The 20,373-nt window shown below is 42.2% G+C and overlaps 1 protein-coding gene and 1 long non-coding RNA gene across 12 annotated transcripts in view; both read right to left on the reverse strand.

The window, feature by feature from the left end:
- Positions 1 to 331: 331 nt before the first annotated feature.
- LOC117805410 lies at positions 332 to 11,121 on the reverse strand. The gene is made up of 3 exons (XR_004629422.1): positions 10,887 to 11,121; positions 6,371 to 6,477; positions 332 to 1,831 (listed from the first exon to the last, which is right to left on the reverse strand). It is a non-coding gene; the product is annotated as an uncharacterized LOC117805410 (long non-coding RNA).
- Positions 11,122 to 12,248: 1,127 nt separating this feature from the next.
- osbpl8 (oxysterol binding protein-like 8) overlaps positions 12,249 to 20,373 on the reverse strand; it is a 140,720-nt gene continuing 132,595 nt past the window's right edge. For 6 of the 11 annotated variants that reach the window (XM_034673248.1, XM_034673253.1, XM_034673251.1 and 3 more), the window contains 3 exons: positions 19,582 to 19,684; positions 18,682 to 18,787; positions 12,249 to 17,664 (listed from right to left, as the gene is read on the reverse strand). In XM_034673248.1, the coding sequence (XP_034529139.1) occupies positions 17,535 to 17,664; positions 18,682 to 18,787; positions 19,582 to 19,684 (339 nt within the window). In that variant the 3' untranslated portion in view covers positions 12,249 to 17,534. Of the gene's footprint in view, positions 17,665 to 18,681; positions 18,788 to 19,569; positions 19,685 to 20,373 lie in introns of all 11 variants that reach the window. The other 5 variants (XM_034673249.1, XM_034673247.1, XM_034673242.1 and 2 more) reach the window with 1 other exon arrangement.

Genomic DNA, 20,373 nt, shown 5'->3' on the forward strand with positions numbered 1-20,373 from the left:
CAGTTAATGTCAGAAATGAATGCATTCTTTAAAAAAGTATCCCATGCCATGGCCAAGCAGTTCAGGCACACGTCATTTGTGCTGGGGGGGATCTTCCTGCTTCCTGCTGCTGTTACATTTTCAAGGTGAGCAAGTTCATAAATCTCACCTTGTTCATGTAAAAATAAGGACTGGTGAGGATATTCAGCTTGTTTAGAAGTGTAATCATCACAGAGGTATAATTAAAGGATGAAAGCTGCTGATTTTTAATATTACTATCACTGTGAGTGTGATAAACACTACAGAACAATCCTCCAGAGGAGCTCTCTGTGTGCTTTATTCTGGAAATGTTTTGGTGGTAGATTTCAGAAACTCTAATTGGGTCCTTGGCTGGTAACGCTGGAGTATATCTCACAGGAAACAGACAACAGACACCCACATGAAATCTGTAATCTGTCCGTGTTTACAGTGTGGAGGAAACAAAGAAAAGACAGTTGGATGAGACGACCGCAGGACAATGAAACAGAAGAGAGGCACTGAGAGACGAATCCTTTTGATCTTGAGCTGTACACAACAAAAATAAACAACGAGAGCACAAGACGTGACAGTCTCCTGACAATATCTCTGTTTAATCTACCATCTATGAAGGGTCAAAGGTCACCAAACCAGACAAACAATACCCCGTCTGTGGGTGTGAAGGAAGGCCTGCCTCACTGTGTTAGAATTGCTGCAGGGGTGAAACTGTATCTGAACACGCTGTACTCTTGATGATCTGGCCTTTTGTTTTTATGGCAATGCTAAGCTAAGTGAGGGAAACCTGAGACAGGGCCAGGGAGTCTATTAATGATACAGAGCGGGGCGGTGTATGCAGAGAGCTTGTCTGGTGATGTTTCTGGATTAAGAGGAGAAGATGGTGATGTAGTTTAATGCATACAGACCTGAGTCACAGCTAAAAAAAAACACTGATCATCTCTTTTCAGATCAATAACAGTATCAAATTATTACAAAATGTACGCCCAGATTTATACATTAACAGCTTTTGAATGCACTGTCTGACATGTGGTGATGATAGCAATGATGCCCAGAGGATTGCGATGGTTACATTATATTTTCATTTGATTACCTGGATGTATGAATGCTTGATTCTGATTGGTCCAAACCTCATAACAATAGTGATTCGTCTCAACAGCAACGTCAAGGACAACCTGATCACAGCGTCACATCAAATCAATGCACTTCACAAACACACCTATGTGGAAAAATAATAATAATTCAGCTCAGGCTACCTGTGAAATCTATCTTTTTTTGTATTTAGGTGATATTGAACTGTATGCAAACCAGACAGAGCTTATTTGTTTTAACTTGTAACGTTATTAACGTTTTACAGTTTGGGTGTCTTTATCCAACTGAAGCTATAAACTGCAATAGTTGTAGTAGCTCCTGTTAGCTATCTGATTAATAATACTAAGATCACGTAACTTGTAACATCTTGTATTTTGAGTAAAAATGCCTCTTTCCTTTTTAAAATCTGTATCGCAAGCTGTTTCATTCATGTTTAAACAAAATCCTCACATTTAAAGGTGAAATCCTCCGGTGTGTCCTTCTCGTCTGCCATCCTGTTTGTCATCCTGAATTCACGCACAATAAATGCTGGGATATGTGAGGTTGTGAAGGATTCACCGGATGTGTCCTTCGCAGCCGTGGAAAAGTAGGACAGATTTGTCGGTCGCATCTGGAGATGCCTTCGAATTGGGACAGCCTTCAACGCGCCGATGTGACGCAATCGGTCTTCAAATGCAGCCTTCGAAGGCTGCAGCCCCTGGATTGGGACACTGCTAGATTCCCCCTCTGCCTGTTGACACAGTGGTAAAAATGTTAGAATTAAACAGAATAGATCAAAGCAAAATGGAACACAAAGAATAGAATGCCTGTGATTGGTCAAAACTCCAGAACAACTGTGATTCATTCTCAACATCGGAAGCAATGCTTGAGACAACCTGATTACACACATCATATCAAATCACTACACAGAAAGTAGTCCGTCATCCTAGCATCTATCAAGTGGGAGGGGGTTAAATATTACCTCATCACACCTTTGACTTTCAGTTTGTAAAATCAATCAAAGATGAAAGATGACGCTGCACCAAAACCCCAAACTTCCTGCAATAATCTGGATCATATCCACATCATGTATGAAGATTTATTGATGTGCTTTATATCAGGACATATACTTAGAGAACTTCTCTCATATCCCCATGCCATATCTTGAGATAAATGGACTCAGTATTTGGCTGCAGTAGTTCTAAATCCATAACATACTGTATCATCACTCTTTGTCACTGAAGTATACAAACACTGAACTGACCTCAGAAATGTCACGTGTGTGGCATTCAAAATACATCAGCAGTCCTGTTCTGATAGAATCAAAGTGGTCTCATTCTGGAGATCAGATGTGCTCCACATATGACATTTTACAACACTGTGGCCAGACAATATCAAGTGTGGATATGGGTCATGCTTTAAAATATCAGGGCAAAGACATCTCAGGATTCTGTCTGGTAAGTGCACCACAGAAGTTTTCGATTGTGGACAACACCACCTTGTTTGAATCAATGCACTGTGCAAGTCACTGAAATGGTAACAAGGCAGGATGGTGGATCAGATGGTTTACTGAGATTGACTTCACCTTTCTGTTCTTCAACATTCAGATGACTTTAAATCCAGAGACCTGCAGACCTGAGACATGACACAAAGTTTTAACAAACAATCTCAATGACACATTTGGAGCAATGTTTTAATTTCTGTCAGTCTGGCACCGAGGAAACCCTCACAATGCTGAAAATGAAAAGCCCTCCTTTGTTGATCCTGTCATGTTTGGCATGTGTGATTGATTCTCTAACAAACTGTTGGAGCATTGTTCTGAGGTTGTTTTGATTTCAAACACAAATCGTGTAGCAGGTGATGTTAATGTCAGAGCACAGCAGCTCCTGTGGTAGAGTTAATCTCTGAGAGAGACACAGCTATTCAGCCTTCTGAGCTCATTCTGCAAAAAATGTCTCATATTCAGGATAAAAATCAGCGCTGCCTCCAAACAGATGGTCTTTAGGGGATGCATATATTTCCACATGCAGATGCATATTGTTTGAAGAGTGTGTAGGAGCCGTAGAGCCGGCTGTCAGCTCTCCTTTTTGTTCTATTCTTCGGGCTTTTTAGAGAAAATGTAAATGTGCACAAGACTCCGGCTACAAAAATATACATGCAGCACAGTGTGAGGAAAACCCGGGAAGGAGTTACCCTGAGCTGCAGCAAATCTGCATTCAAGGTGTGTATGAGAGTGTGTGCAGTGTTCAGAGAGAGGGGGAAGACGGAGAGGCAGGCAGCTGTACTTATAGGGGTTCCCCAAAGCAATTCCTCTTTCTAAAAATAGCTGCAGCTCTGCCAACCTGGACGAGGGCAGAGAAACCTATCATCATCTGAGGCATATGTTAGACTGAAGAGAGGAGGGAAGACGTTTCTCTGCAAACTATTACTGTAGCTGCTGTTAGCATGTTGTGAAGTATTAAACTGAGACAATCACCTGTCCTGAAGTCTACAACACACCTGTATATAACATCAACCAAAGAATCACCTCACAGGAGGTGTTTGTACTCTGGATTTTGCTCTTGCATGGTGCATTTTCCCTCCTTTACATGTCACACTCCTCTTATCTCTGACCCAGATGTTTGTGAGGAGGAGAGAAGGCAGGGAGGGAGAGTAGAGAGCCGGCTTTATGGACAGCAGTGCCCTGAGAGTCAGCCAGGTCGCTCGATAAGAGTGTTCATGTCTGTGCTGTGGAGGGCAGGCAGAGAAAAAGAAAAGAAAATCATAATAAAACGACGACTAAACGCTCCACTAATCCGTCTGTGAATGAGAGCGGCTCGCTGCAGCAGTTCTTTTATGCTCTGTCGATTCCACAGGGGGATAAACACAACGCTGAGCCAGCACCCACTGCAACCTCACCAACCCCGCTGCACTGCAAGCACTGCAAGCGCTGCACATTACCTCATGTTATGTCTGTTAACCCGTTTAAGCCTGCAGCCAGACATGGCTGCCAAAGTGGGCAGAGGGGTTCAGGTGATGTAACACACCCTCTGTTGGTCAGGCTGGAGAATCCGGCTTTCTAGTTTCCACACAAATGTATCGTTCATACGCTTGGAAAAAATACTCTTTGAAGTACGGATAGAACCAAATCTCCAAACGGAGAGAAGAAACATGACAGAAGAGTGCAAAAGAAGAAGATTTCATGTCAGTGCAGATGCAGTGGTGTAAACGTTTGTGAGAAGAAAACCCTCTTCTTGTTTTTTATTGGTATGGTCTAAATGATTAGTCTCAGGTCTATTTCAGTGGCTCCAGAAGTCATAATCTAGTTCTATGTTAATAATTAATTGGTTGCTGCCCCCCTTGGAGCTCCTCACCTCCGCCCACTCACCAAATATCATCATTCTGGCTCCTTAAAAAGAGGATGGTGCTTGACAAACTGCACACTGGTAACTGCATTGCCTCTTCTGCTGTAAGTAACTTTATAGAGATCAGGATGTTGCTCTTCTTTTCCCTATCAGAAATGGTTGGGGTCCAGTAGCTCTTCAGGCTGCTCTCACATCTGTGCCCACTAACTGTCAGTATGTCCCCACTCTCAAGACCAGCCTGAGACCACACTAATGTTTTTACCACAGTGTCAACAGGCAGAGGCGGAATGAGACGGACAACTTTCTGTGGAATGATTTGAGGTGACGTGTGATCAGGCTTTTTCAAGCATCGCTTCTGATGTTGAGAATAAATCACTTTTGTTATAGAGTTTTGACCAAACAGAAGCTTCCTATTCTTTGTGTTCCGTTCCTGTTCCTGACATTGATTGTCTTGCTGAGAATTAATCACAGTTGTTCTGGGACTTTTATCAATCAGAAGCACTCTATTCCATTCTGCTCTATTTTAAAGTTTTTACCACAGTTTCAACAGGCAGAGTGGGGATGTGACCAACTACTTTCTGCCCATTGTGTTGATATGACCATAGACTGTCTAAATAATGGACGTAGTATCTGTGACGTTACCCATCTGTTTCTGAAGCACTGTTTTGAGGCCAATCGTCGGCGGGAGCCATATTGGAAATGTTGAACTCAACATAACTTCTGTTGAGGGAGTGTGACGTAAAGAGGCGGGCTTTGAGCCTCCTAGCCAACAGCTACAGTTTTCCCGCCTGTGAATCAAGTCAGCTGTGCCTCTCATTGGAAAACTCGTAATCTAAATATCTCCGAAATTGCAGCGTTATGAAAAACTTCTCCCCCTGTACAGTGTACAGTATCCAGACTACACTCGTCTTTTGTACGAGGCTGTAAACATGTTTATTTCTGCTGTAAAGATCGTCTTTTTTGAATCGGTGTGTATGTGGTTTCCGGTACTTCCGGAGTCAGCCTCAAGTGGACACTCGAGGAACTGCAGTATTTAACACTTTCGCATTGGCTTCAATTCTGGTGGCCTGAGGTTGCCGCTTCTATAGGACCTGTGTGATCAGGTTGTCTCTTGTGTCACATTTTGGTTCTAGAATTAATCACAGCTTTTATTTGGCTTTGATCAATCGGAACATTCTATTGTAACGTTTTCATCACAGTGTCAACAGGCAGAGGGGGCATGAGCCAGACTCCTTTCTGCATATTGATTTGATGTGACGTGTGTGATCAGGTTGTCCCTAATTTGGCATTTTCTGTTAAGAAACATTACTGTTCAGGTTTTGACCAATCAGAATCAAGTATTTCAGGGTGCCTGTTTGGCCATGTAGTTAAATTGCACGCCCCATGTATAGAGGCTACAGTCCTTGAAGGGAGCGGCCTTTCACTGTATGTCACCACCCACTCTCTCTCCTAGTTTCCTTCTCTAACCTCGGCCCTGTCCTCTAAAAATATACTGAAGAATGAAACAAGTATGGACATAGCTGGTTGTTTAGGAAGAGGGTCGGTTAATAACAGCAGATCACTAAAGTGTCTTTAAATGTAGCTCTCAAGGAGAGATGTATTCACACTGATACATAACAACTTAACCTCAGAACAATCAATCACCTTATGCAACCCATTAACTGCACTTTCAGCTCTATTTTTCATGCCTTCTCCATAATTCAATAACCTTGTTCCTCTGCTCATGATAACTGGGACTCCTCACGTAAAGTGTCGTTGAATGCAGATCAGTGTTTTGACACAACCTTGTTATGTAACGGCTCACATGCTTCTAAGAGAAAGCACAGTATAAAGGATGTAAATATTGATGTGCCTCGGACGTAGATTTCTTCCTCGTGATGTGAAACCATGTCATGTTTCTGCTCACACTCCTCTCTGTGTCTGTGCATGCAGCTTATTGAACTGACCTCTTTATGTCTAACGTGCTGCTGATGCTGAATAACACAGCTGAAGAGTCACGCCTGGATACATCAGTCCGACGCCCGTTGCCAAGATGATGCCAAGGGGGCGGAGTCTGAGAAACAGATGATGACATAACAGAGATGAGAGCAGGTTACATAATCATAAACAAACACCAGGAGTTTCCCGGATCATCCACTGTGGTGTGTCACTCTCCTTTACTATTTGCTCCTCCTCTCTCTCTCCTCTTTCCTCACCTGTACCTGAACTCACTGACCCTTTCTTCTCATCTCTTCATCTTTCTGATTTGTGTCTCACTTATTCTGTCCTTACTTAGCTTTTGCTTTCTTTCCCTTCCTCTCCTCCATCTTTTTTTACCACAACCCTCTTCCCTTTTCCTTTCTTTGTCCTCTACTCTGCTATCCCTCCTTCTCTGCTTCACACCTTGTTTCCTCCCCTTATCTTCCTTCCTTTAAATCTTTCCCTCCCTTTCTTTTCTCCCCTCCCTCCTTCCCCTCCTCAACTCTTCAGCTTTTGTTTTTGTTCCAGCATCCTTCTTTACATCCTTGATTCCTAGTACCCTCGGCTGCTTTACATCCTCCATCCCTCTATCGGTGTCCTTTCTCATTTCCTTCTCCCTCGTTCCTCTCCATCCTAGAAGGAAAGCAGCGAGCCATCAGGGTGATGTATCCTAGCAACAGTGACATCCCGCCCATTCGGCATCAGGATGAACCAAATTTAATTTTTGGATGAAGGAGGGGAAGGAGGAGGAGGAGGGGAAGGAGAGTGAGGAGAGGTAATGCTCAGCAGCTGATGCCAGACTTTGTCTTTTTTATTAAACGGTTTGTACTTCGATAAAATCTCCTGACGTTGATGTCAAAATTAAAAACAGATGAAAAACATGGAGGACGTGGATCAGATCTCACAGAGGGATCAAAAACCGCAAGACACTTTATGAACTGTGTGATACATGTTGCACTATGACTTTAAACACAATCTTTCTCTGTGCTCTAAAAATTTTAATTGTATTTGAAGACATTTTTAACTGTGCAAATAAGATATGATACATTTCTTCACAAAGACTCTCTCGGTGGTAAGCAAGTCTTTGCCCCAAGTGGGGGACTTTAAGTATCTCGGGGTCTTATACACGAGTCGGAGTAAAATGGAGTGTGAGATCATCAGGCGGATTGGTGCAGCGTCAGCAGTGATGCAGACGTTGTACCAGATCGTCATGGTGAAGAGAGAGCTGAGCCAGACGGCAAAGCTTTTGATTTACCAGTCGGTCCACATTCCAACCCTCACCTCTGGTCATGAGCTGTGGGTCATGAACATAGACTGTATAAATAATGGACGTAGTATCCGTGATGTCACCCATCTTTTCCTGAGCGCTGTTTTGAAGCCAACCGTCGGTGGGAGCCATATTGGAAATGCGGAACACAACCAAAGTTAGTGTGAGGTAAAGAGGCGGGTTTGAGCCTCCTAGCCAACAGCTATGTGTTCTCACCTGTCAGTCAAGTCAGTCATTTGGGATAAACTCGTAATCTTAATATCTTCTGAACCGTTGCGTTAGAAAGAAATTCACCCCCGTAAGTGTGTGCTGATAGAGAAATGAGCGTAGGGCCAAGCCGTTTTTTGAACCAGACTGTAAACATGTTTATTTCTGCTGCAAAGATCATCTTCTTTGAATTGGTGTGTATGTGGTTTCCGGTGTTTCTGCAGCCAGCCTCAAGCGGACGCTCAATGTATTGCAGTTTCTAACACTTCCGCATGGGAAGTGTCCATATTTTGAGACTGGAGGTTGCCGCTTGGTCTTGACCGAAAGAATAAGATCTCGGATACAAGCGGCTGAAATGAGTTTCTTGTGACGAGTGGCTGGGCAAGTCCTAAGAGAGAGGCTCAGAAGCTCGGAGTACAGCTGCTGCTCCTTAGCGTTGAAAGGAGTCAGCTGAGGTGGTTCGGGCATCTGATCAGGATGCCTCCCGGACACCTCCCTTTAGAGCTGTTCCAGGCATGTCCAATTGGGAGAAGGCCCCGGGGAAGACCCAGAACTCGTTGGAGGGATTATATATCCCTAGAGATCTGGGGTCGCCTTGGGAATCCCCAGGAGGAGCTGGGATGGGAAGAGGGATGTCTGGGTCAATCGGCTGGGACTGTTGCATCTGCGACCCGAACCCGGATAAGCAGGAAGAAAACGGATGGATGGATGGACATTTTATTTACATTGTCAACAGCAGCAAAGAATCAAAAAGGTAAGTAAAGCAGGTTACACATGCTGCACAGCACAGGTAAAAAGAGGTAAACATGACAAAATAGGGAACTTAGAAAGAATAAAGATGTTTGCATAATATTTGGTAATATTGCACAACGTTGTATAAATAATAAGATAAGATAAATTATAATAATCATTCAATAATAATTTCTCATATGTGTGAATTCATACCACCCTACTCAAAAGTCACAATTCACTGCTTCATCCCTTTGGTAATTCGTCCTCCTGCTCTGCCTTTTCTCTCCCTCCTGTTCTCTCTCTCCCTCTCTCCCTCAGAGTAACTCCTCTCTCCCTCCTGTTCTCTCTCTCCCTCCTTCCCTCAGAGTAACTCCTTTCTCCCTCCTGTTCTCTCTCTCCCTCTCTCCCTCAGAGTAACTCCTCTCTCCCTCCTGTTCTCTCTCTCTTTCCTTCCCTCAGAGTAACTCCTCTCTCCCTCCTGTTCTCTCTCTCCCTCCTTCCCTCAGAGTAACTCCTCTCTCCCTCCTGTTCTCTCTCTCCTTCCTTCCCTCAGAGTAACTCCTCTCTCCCTCCTGTCCCCTCTCTCCCTCCTTCCCTCAGAGTAACTCCTCTCTCCCTCCTCCACCTCTGCAGCAGCAGAGTGTTGATGCAAAGTCTGGAAGGGACAGAGCGAAGGTTGATATCAGATGTTTGGTTGTTATCTGAGATGGACAGGAAGGACCGCTCTTCTCTGCCAACCTTTGTCAAAGTCGTGGGATGAGGAAATGACACAGGGGGATCGCCCTGCTGACGGATTCAGACTACTGTCTACACAGCCTGGAGCAGATCAGGCTCACCTGGACACCACTCTCAGAAATGATGAAATTAAAAATGTGCAGAGAGTTCAAGAGTTTCACTTTGTCCCAGGAAAATAAATCATCTCATTTTGAAGAGTTAATTGTGATCATTAAAATAAAGTCCATGACTTTTTGAAGGAGAGTCGGTGTGACCTTTCAGCTTCTAAGTTTTGAAAGAGATTTGTTGATGAGAATCTGAGTTGGAAAGAACAAATTGAGTGGGTTAGCAGAAAAACGAATAAATCTCTTGGTATTATAACAAGGATTAGTCATCTCGTTACCACCGTCTTCTTACTCTTTAGTACAGCCTCATTTGTCCATATCTGTTATATTGTAATATAGTTTGGGCTAGTACTATTCCTACCACTCTCCATAAAATGTTGCTCCTTCAGAAACGTTTTGGTAAGATGGAAACTTGATCGAAGCCACACGTTTAATCTGCTCCTTTGTTTCAGAAACTCCAGCTTCTTAATATCTATAACATCAATATCTCTGAAATATGTGTTTCTTTGTATAAAATACAACATGAAGGGAATATCCCTGATCTCTTCAAGTCTTAATTCAAATTAAATTCACAGGTCCACTCTAACTTAACTCGTCAAACTTTATTTCTTCATCCTCCAAAATGTTTTACCAGAAGTCAATCCTCGATACGTTTCAGGGGCAGCAAATTCTGGAATATCTATTCCAATGTGGCGAAAAACTGTTTGTCTTAAAATGTTATAAAGGATGCTTGAAAAAACTTCTAACCACTGTTATTCAATGATACTCATTATGCTCAGCCACATACTCATAGACATGTGTCCATACACATCATATTCATATTTTGTTCTTTTGAATTCTGTTGATGTAATAACTGTATTTATATGAATTGTTAATTTTATTTATTTTGTTTTCAGTAACAACTTTTTGTGTTTATGTGTCAATTTAGTATTTTTAAATTAACTCTTGATATTAGAACTTTGATATTTGGATGGAGGCTTCAAATAAGCTCTGAGTTTCCTGCCTCTTCCTGCACATTATATTATTTATCTTTGCTCTTTTTGTGTGTATTTTTTTTTATTGAGCAAATACATAATCAGAAACATAAAGCAATGCCAAACAGGAAGTGTCTCAAACCTGTTACCTCTACTGACCAGCAGGGGGAGACTTTTCTGATTTGAAATGATTGTCTACTCTGACTTTTTTTAACCTCTTAGAACAGTTTCCTACTGAGTTACTAATCTTAACTGCTAGCTCTACTTATTTAATACAACCATGCAGTACTCTGTAGCTAAAAACTAGTTAAATGTTTATATTATGACTTATTTTTTGATGATCCAACAAATATGTCACAGACCGAGTGTCCTCTATCTTATTAGTCATCTGCATAATGTTTCCCTCTCCTTCTGACTGAGTACTTGATGAGTAAAGTGAGACTGAACCAAGAGGGACAGTGATCACCTCAAGCTGCTCTCTTACCTCATGTTGCTGCACACAGTAACTGCTGCTTCACTCAGGCTATTCAAAAAGTTCTGCACGAGTGATCCATGGATGTAAAAAGTCCAGCCTGGAAGGACTTAAATCTCCTCACAGCACAGAGAGATCATCAGAAGACGATGGTCGACCTGGGTGGAGGTACATAGCTCAGAGGAGAAGACACAAACACAGAGGGTTCAGGTAACACCAGTCACAGGTGAGATCAGCTCAGAGTAACGAGGGCTGAGTTTGAAGAAGACTCTACCTCCCTCTAAAGGTGAGCGAGATGTTTTACAATCAACACTGAAGAGGCTCTGGAGTATCGATCAATGACAAAAGAAAGCTGGTAGCTTTTGGATTTTAATATTCTAATAACATTAACCTGATTACAAGGAGCTAGTGGTGCAGACATGACATGTCATCAGAAGGATAGAGTAATTATTGTAGAGACCTTTCAGCATAATTTTCCAAAGTCATGTTTACTGTTGCTCAAATGATTACCTGTGAATGCATGCTAGTCTCACCCATCTGTTTCTGAAGCTAATCGTCAGCAGCAGCCATATTGGAAATGCTGAACTCAACCTAACTTCTGATGAGTGTGATGAAAAGAGGCGGGCTTTGAGCCTCCTCGCCAACAGCTACAGTGTTCCCGCCTGTCAATCAAGTCAGCTGTGCCTCTCATAATGGAAAACTCGTAATCTTAATATCTTTGAAATTGCCACATTAGAAAAAAATGTCCCCCCCGTACAGTGTGTGCCGATCAAGAAATAAGCTATCCAGACTACACTTGTTTTTGTACCAGGCTGTAAACATGCAGTTTATTACACTTCCTCATTGGCTTCAATTCTTGTGGCTGGAGGTTGCCACCTGATCAAAAGAGGAGAATAAAAAAAAGTGACTTTGTTTTTCATCTAGTCAGCACAGAGCTTTTCAGATAGGAGCAGCATATGGTTTTGGAAGTAGAATGAAAGATGAGAAATCTTTGAAAACGTTTTCACTGATGATAAGCTGCAAACAAACAAATCCTGCAAACTCAAAATTTGATTTACACATATCAAATCTCTTTTTCCATTCCTCTCCTTCATGCACACTGAGGTTTGTTCTCAAACTTTTTTCATTTATTTTTCTTGATTTGTTTTCTCTGAAGTTATTCAGATTCTCCTCTGGCATCATTCTGAGACTCTGCCTCATTTCTGTTAAATTGTCAGACTGAAGAGTTCCCATGTAAACTCGCTTTGACCTTCCTGCAGTTACCTCACCTCAAACTGTAATGCCTGCTTATTTTATGACTGTTAATTTAAACTTTATGATGAAGAGTGATTGAAATGTTCCATGCAGAGGACTGAACACACACAGACAGAGGACCCCGGGATGTCATTTGTTTTATTCTGTGTTATGTTACATGTGACCATAAACTTCCAGGAAGTTGTAGTAACCAGGAGATACAGTAAATATATTCAGGTACTGGAGTAGGAAAAATGAAGGGGTGTGTGGGGAGGGAAAATCCAAGGGGGGAGGGAGGGGACATTGACGGTGTGCACAAGTTGAGGACAGTCGCTTGGTGTGTGACATTAAGTGTAGTAAAAACCAACTGAGTGTTGTTTTAAAATCAGAACTGAAAAAACAAGAAGAGTGATGCTAAAAGCTGAAAAAACAACATGAACCCACATACAAAAGAGGAATAAATAAAAGTATTTTACACAAACAGCAACAACAACACACAGCAGAGACGTTTATTTCCCTCTGAATTTGGTGTGTGAGAGAGCGAGAGAGGGACGGGGACAACAATGCAGAGGAGTGGTGGTCTCTCGCCCCTCTCTCTCCCTCCTGTGGCAGGATTCAGCATCCGGAAAAACCTACAGGTGAGCTGCTATGTTGACTCTTCAGAAGGGGAGGCGGGAGCCGGGTCGGGGGGAGAGCTGTGGAGACTTGTCTCTAAGGCTTCGTATGGCACGTCTGCTAAAAACACTACGGTGACTACAGCCGCCGACGCAAGGGGACCCGACCATGTCAAACACCCCCCAATAATAATCCAGATCATTCCCTTCTCACATTAAAGGGACAGTTTGTGGTTTTTGAAGAGAGGTTGTATGAGGTACTTTGTCAATACTAAGTGTGTTACCTACAGCAGATGAGTCAAAAGTAATCTGAACTTTGTGTGAGGGGAAATTAAAGTACCATCAGAGTACCTGAAGTTTGAGCTAACACTTAGGAGCTAAGCATGCAGGTGCAGCTGATCAGACTGATGTCGGCAGGTAGCCACATCTGAAAGCCGGCAGAGCGTGATTTCAGACTTAAAGAATCAGCACAGATCTCTGGATGAAACAGTCTGAAGCTGTTTATCTCTGAGTCATGGTTTAAGACCACTCTGGTGCAAAAAGTCAACATCATAAAGTAGATTTCAGTGCATTCACTGGAGTCACAAATCAAGACACGGCGAGGAATTGCTGTATTTTGTTAATACGGACTCTGATTCTTAAGATTTTATTGATTACTTTTAAACTTTAAAGGACTTGCTTCAAAACGTAACACAGATCTGTGCCGTGGCGTTCTCTCAGATCAGTGGATGCATCTGTGCTGGATGTTTCTAGATCCCAGCTTGCTCTTAAAGACGATCAAACTTTTGAAGTTTCAGCCTGAAGACTCTGTTGATCGTATTAAGTCCGTCTTCATCTTTACCTTCTTTTAAATCTTCTCTAAAACTTTCATCTTCAGGATCGCTTTTTCGGCATCCTTTAAACACCTGCATCTTTCATCTGTCCTCTCATCCCATGCATTTTTTGTTCTCTCTCTCTTTTGTGTGCAGGTTTAAGCGTCCTTTAATTTTGTCTTTCTGTATTTTTTTGTTGTTTTGAAGCACTTTGTAAAAAGAAATGTGCTCTATAAATAAAGTTCTCTGTTATCAGATGTTTGTTTTAATCTTCTCCAGAGAAAGCCATCTGTGCAGACTTGGAGTTGTGAGCTGAGATAGTAATTTTATCTTCTCAGAATTCAGTGTTACCTGTGTGGTGACTATAAATCTCTTATGATTTAACAGTCTTGAAAAAGACGAGCATGCACCAACTGTGGTATCTTCATGAAAGTGAAGCTTGATTACAGAGTTGCTGATTCAAACAGCTGACTTACAGGTTGATGCATTGCAGGAGGAGGGCTGCTGTACCGATGAATACATAGTGCAGAAGGAAAGGACTGTTTATGTCCGGGTGAAGCAGATAAAATATCCTTAAATATATTGAAAACTTAAAATGCAATGCTTTTTTAAAGTGTGAAATTTTAAGTTCCTTAAGTAGGAAGAAACACGGCAAAGCTTCTCCACTACTGTATACCGGCTTTACCTCATACAACCTCTCTTCACAGACCGACACCGTCCCTTTAAGTCTCCCGCTATGTTTGCACGCTCCACATCTCGCCCCCGCTGACCTCCCTTCACCTCCCCTGAACCCTCGATCTACCCCCTCCTCAGTCCGACTCTAGAAGGCACTGTTTAATACGTAATTCTCCACATTCTTACATCTGGATTTAAGATGAGCAATCGAGGCAATGAGGGTACACAAAAAATACACGTTCAGATACACACGGGCCAGCCGGGTAACTCACAGGGGGTACAGCTGGCTCCTGACCATGCTACAAGTCTCTCTTTACACCTGGTGTTAGCTCTACAAAGATTTCATCGCTCAACAGTCTGCTGACGGCGAGGCAATCAGATATGTAAACGTCGACAAGGCTGACATCATGACGTGACATGATGATGGTCCTGGAGTGGTTAGCTTTTTTTTCTTTTCTTAATTGCCTCAATTAGAAGTTTCTTAGTTCTCTGAGTCGTGTGGTTCAGATGTTCTGGTTTGCTTCCTTCAACTTAACCTTGATACACTCAGTTTAAAAACAAGTCTGCTGACACTGGAGGACTGACTGTATGAAAGAAGTGGATCAAAACTAAAGCCACCATGGTGTTTGAGTCTACAGAAAACAGATCCCACTGCTTTATTCTTCTTCTTTATTTTCAGTAAACAATGTCCTTCTGATTGTATGAGCTCAATCACTAGTTTGGGGTCTTTTTGGAGGCAGCATGTCGGACCTTCTTTAAATACACAATGAAGCGGGGAATGCCTAAAGAGGCTGCAACATTATAAAGAAGCCATAAATACATTTCTGCCTCCTCTCAAACAGGAAGAGGTAACTAGTTTATCCCTCTATGGTCTCTTTTGGCTCTTAAAAAACAAGATGGCATGCTGCCTGAATCAAAGTGTCAGATAGATTGTTTTTAAAACTCTGGGTTTGTCAAAGAGGCTCGGCCCAAGTCTTAGATACAGTCCATGGAGCTGAAGCTCTGTTTTAAGTCTAATTAATATTAATATCCAGATATGACTGAGAGTAAAACCTTCAAGAATCCACATTCCAAAAGACGAAGGCAACAAACGTGAACATCAGAACATACTGACAACGTTTCCAAGACAGACATTTCCTTTGTTTCTGATTGAGAGCGACTTCTTTGTGTGAAAGTCTAACGGTGTACCCCGCTCACATGTTGTAGTTTTGTCCATGTGTATCTACAGAGCAGTGGACAGAAAGACACACAAGATTGTAAAGACTGGCTTGTGCACAGAGCGTGGAGTGTCTGTATCGCTGTAGATTTCTTAGTGAGGAACGAGTCAGCCCGTTGTTTATTTACACAGTGAACAGGGCCGTCTCCTATACTACACACTGAGTTTGGCTGGTACTTGCGTACATTTGGAATGGTTCACTATGGTGATAGTAGTAATTAGAAAAGGTCTATATTCTCCTCCCGCTAGTGGCTTACTAAAGTTTCTATTCTAGTTTCCTGGTGGACACCTGAGGCGCAAAAGCACTGGAAGTGATGGCTGACTCTGATCAGCCCTGATGGTGGGAGTGTTTAGGCTTGTTCCCGTTCATGGCTTGTTCTCTGTTTTTAAATTTGGAGATGTTTCTGTGAGGCAGCACGTGTAGACGCTGTTACTCTGTGGCTGCACATCTCATCGCTGACAAATTTTACACTAACATTTGGAGATTGATTCAGGAATAATGAATCACTTCTTCGCCTCGAGTCAGATCAGGAGATTGATGCACTCTGTCTGTCTGTGGGAGTATCTGTAAAACCAAAGACAGTAGCCAGGTAGCTTAGCTTAGCATAACAACTTTAAAGAGCTAGTCTAAGAAACGTGGACTTATCCCAAAGTTTCAAAATGTAGAAATGCTCTAAACCTGCAGTTTATCGTACTGCCACCAGGGGGCAGCACCACTGGTAGCAAAAAGAAGTTTAGTAAATGACTTACTAACTGATTTATGAATGCAGGTCACTATTTTTTGTCTCAAACACTAGCTTCATGGCAGTGTGGTGTTCGTTTTGTAAGCCATGGTCCACTTTAGACCGTAGATTAACTAGTAAGTGGACAAACACAGAAGCTGTGTTAACCAGAGAGCTCTAGATATGCAGGCTGTTCACAGTGTTTATATAAGATGAGCAAACCAGCTACCTGCTGCATTAGATGGATGTATATGAGATTCATCTCCTCATCTCACTCTCAGCTGAAAAAGTGATTACGTAATCTTCCATGTTTTCTAAGTTGTGGTCTGTAGATGGCAGTATGTTCCCTAAGCTCTGCAGACTTTGAATGAAAACGCATCACCTGACCTCGGGGCAGCGGTCTCTGAGCTCAGCACGAGTCCCTCTAATGTTTCATGAACGTGTCTCAGTGTCCACTTCAGGAACTCAAAATGATGACTGTTTAAAGAACACAAACATTTCCAGTGCATTTGTGCCTTGAGACAAAATACTGTACATCGGGCTAAAGTCCTAAGGCTCCTCTGTCTGTACATGCTACCTACAGTTTACAATGACGCTTCAGACATCTGTTTTCTCTTTGAAACACTCGACTGCAAAAGTTTCAGATTTACTTACAGCGGAAATTATAGCTTCTGTTCCTTTTGATATTTCACTTATGTTATTGTCTTCCTCTTTCATTTTCACGCATGGAAACCCCGAGCCAATAAGAAAGTTATCAGATAATAAAAAAATAAAAGTCACATAGATTGGACCACTTTGTTTCCATCTCCCTTATCGCCGCTTTTTGTTCCGAGCAGACCTCTGGACACACAGAGCAAAGAAACGAAACCATAAAAAAACATTAAAATTAAAGGTTTTCTTTAAAAAGTCTGTTACCATCTGAGTCGTAGCACTCGTCTCCGTGTTAAAAGGTTCCCTGTTGTTTGAGGTGAAATGTGAATCAAAGAAAACAAACAAACAGCTTTAAAAACAGCTGCTGTTTCTGCCTCTTACGTCAAGGCAAATCAGTGAGCTCCGGAGTGGCAGTCGAGACTTTATCACACCTCCCACATTTCCTCCTTATCGCCGCTCGTCTCCTCTTTGAAATCTGTGGATCTCCCCAGAGTTTTTGGAATGAACTGGTTAAAAATAAAGTTTCAAAAAGTCTCTTATCTGAGTCAGTCTCCACTTTTCTGGACGTGTGTAGATGGACTCAATAAGGACAGAGAAGAAGAGAGTTCGAGGAGACTTTTGTGGTTATGGGAGGTCAAAGTTCACCTCTCTAAGTCCCCCCTCTGTGGTGCGAGCGTGTTAGGAGGGGGGGGGTGTGAGTGTGAGGGCACCACGCTCTCTCTTTCAGGGTATGGCTGCTACTTGAAGACATAGTTGATCAGGACCTGAAGGAGAACGAGGAACACGATGATGACGTAGTCGCGCTGCTGGAGGAAAGAGCTGCCTTCCGCCCGGCCTGCTGTGCGGCTCCGCAGCACGCTGATGCTCCTGAAAGAAAACACACAGAGAATATGTTACACTCTGAGAGTGGAGGTGAACTTTTTCGAGCACTGTAGTGTAGCCAGCTGGTAATGACAAACGACTTCAGTCCTTTTCTGTGCACTGCTTTGTTCACAGTCCAGTTAACAAAATGGGAAGTGACCGTGTGTTCAGATTAAAAGCAAAGACAAATTTGCCCCTCCAGATATGTCTCATAAAAATGAACACCTTCATTTTTGTCTCATTACATTTCTGGAAAAGTCCCAGAGCATTTATTTCTGATGAGTCTCAGTTTCACTGTAAAAACTAAGTTTCACAGAGGCTTCACTCTGGCTTGAGACCTGTTTTCTCGTGTTTTATGGAATCAATCTGTCTTTAGTTTGCTGACATAAAAAAATAAAAACCATGGTGTAAATTCATGAAAAGTAAAAATGTCAGCTCTGTAAAGTTTCATTTTGTTTTGGTGCCTGACTTCCTGTCCCGCTCCGTCTGCTCTGTTGAGATTGATGCGTCGTGCTCCGGCATCTGGCAAAAATAGAAGTCTTGTGTATCTGATCCGGAGGACTCTGACCTGCCGGATCAGAGACGCAGCCAGAACGCAACAGAGTGAATCCAGTGGAAGTTAACACATTGACTAGAATAGAAACCTATCAGATCCAGTGCTGTGACGGATCAGAGACGGACCGGACACAGATGTGGTGGAATTTGGCTGTTATTCATCTCTATTAACAGATATCAGTGTACAAGTGCAGCTAACTATCCACTCTACATCATAGTTGTAGTAATCACAACTGAATCAGCATATCTGGTCGTCAAAGTGTCAAAGCCCCTCAGGGTTTAGATTTCGTGACTTCCTGGAATGCATCAGGAGTGATAAATCCGACCTCTGTTCGACAAACATTTTGAAGTCTTTCTATCCTCCTTTTGCCCATGTCTAAATCCAGACTGCACCTTACAAATTCAACAGTTTTAAAATCTGTAAATGGAGATAATATCAATATACGATGTGAATATCAACCCTCTCACCTGTTGATGTCCTCCTGCGTCTGCTTTATAGATTCAATGGCACTTTGAAGTTCACTGAGGTCTGCTCCTTTTTTCCTCAGACGGCTGTTATGCTTGCTTTTGTGTCCTGAAACAAAGTGTGACAAACAAGTCTCATTAAACCACATGTTAGACATAAATATCAGAGCCAATATTCCTGGTATAATAAGATCAACTGTTTTTTTATGACCGTGACAAAGATAAGCAGCAGGAAACTGACAAATAAAGAATATTAAAAAAAATGAGTAACCAAAGTTTTTGCTCATTGTTGCTCATTGTGACTAAAGGGACACTTCTACTTCTGATACTCGCTGCGGTAACTGGATTTGCTGGAGTTGGGATGGAAAAAACAAACAAACAAAGGCCTCATAACCCACGTCCAACTTCAATATAATATAAACATATCAGGGTTATGACATTTCTTGGTGGTCCCACTATAATTACTAACTGTACTTGTAATAAAATGTGTCTTCTTCATACTTTTCAGATCACATTGATTCTCAGGATAAAGAAACAACTCAAAGCTTGTTCTTCCTCCAAAAACACCTGAAAACTTTGGAGTTTGTCATTCTGGGTTGTTTTAAACTAACAAACAAGATGCCAAATTATATTTAATATTTAATGCAAGCAAAATCCTGTTATACCATTTAGAAACACAGAGGGAATAACAGACACTTGTAGAGTGGCGTTAAATTGAGAGATTAGAATAAAAGTCTCAGTCCACTCTGAAACATTGTGCTGTTTTACAGATTTAGAAAGTTATTCAGCTTCTTTATTAGTGTCCATGTCTCTTATATTTTGTCAGGACCTGCTGTAAACTGAAGTGTGGTGTGTGTAGTGTTTTTGAAAGAGAAGTAAAATCCGAAAAACCTTTGAACTCACGTTCACTGCCAGACGAGTCTTGTCGGTCGGGTTCAGGTGACGAGCAGCCGCTCTCCGGGCTTTTGGGCTTGTCGCTTTTGTGTTTCCTCTTTGGCACCGTTACCTACATGCATGAACACACAAGCACCAGCACAGAGGAGCAAACACACACACACACACACACACACACAGAGAGAAACAAGTCAGATAAGGATGCCAGGTACAAACAAGAGCGGAACACAAATCACACAAAAATACTCAAATAACGCAGCAAGTGCTCAGATTCAACATAAAATGATAAACTCTCACATGTCATGATAATTACACACACACTTTCAACCAAAACATGATCATGCTTGTTGGCGTGTGCAAAGCATGCTGCTGCATCAGTCAGCCCATCCACTTAAAACACACACAATTAACCATACCTGCCAAGAGCTGCTGGGTCATTAAAATCATTCAGTTCAAAGGGACTAAACTGCAGCTCCTACTCTAATGCTTTATTAGATGTGATGCCATTTTTCAGGGTTTGAACAAGGTTTTAAAGTTCATCAAAATGCAAAAAGGTTCATGCATTGACCTGTAAGAGGCTTTAAAGAGCGGGCACTTGGCAGGTGGTTATTTCAAACACACAGGATGATATAAACACATACTACAGAGGTGAATAAATGAGTAGATATAAGAGCAGTGACAAAACGGACTGCACCACAGCTCAGAGGAAATCGCGATTGAAGGATTCACATAGAAAGAAAGAAATGAAGATGAGGTGAAGAGGTGAAGGTGAGGAAGGTGTGGCTGACGCTCTGGAGTGAC

Source organism: Notolabrus celidotus, chromosome 21 (genome assembly GCF_009762535.1).
Source record: "Notolabrus celidotus isolate fNotCel1 chromosome 21, fNotCel1.pri, whole genome shotgun sequence".
NCBI lineage: Eukaryota > Metazoa > Chordata > Actinopteri > Labriformes > Labridae > Notolabrus > Notolabrus celidotus.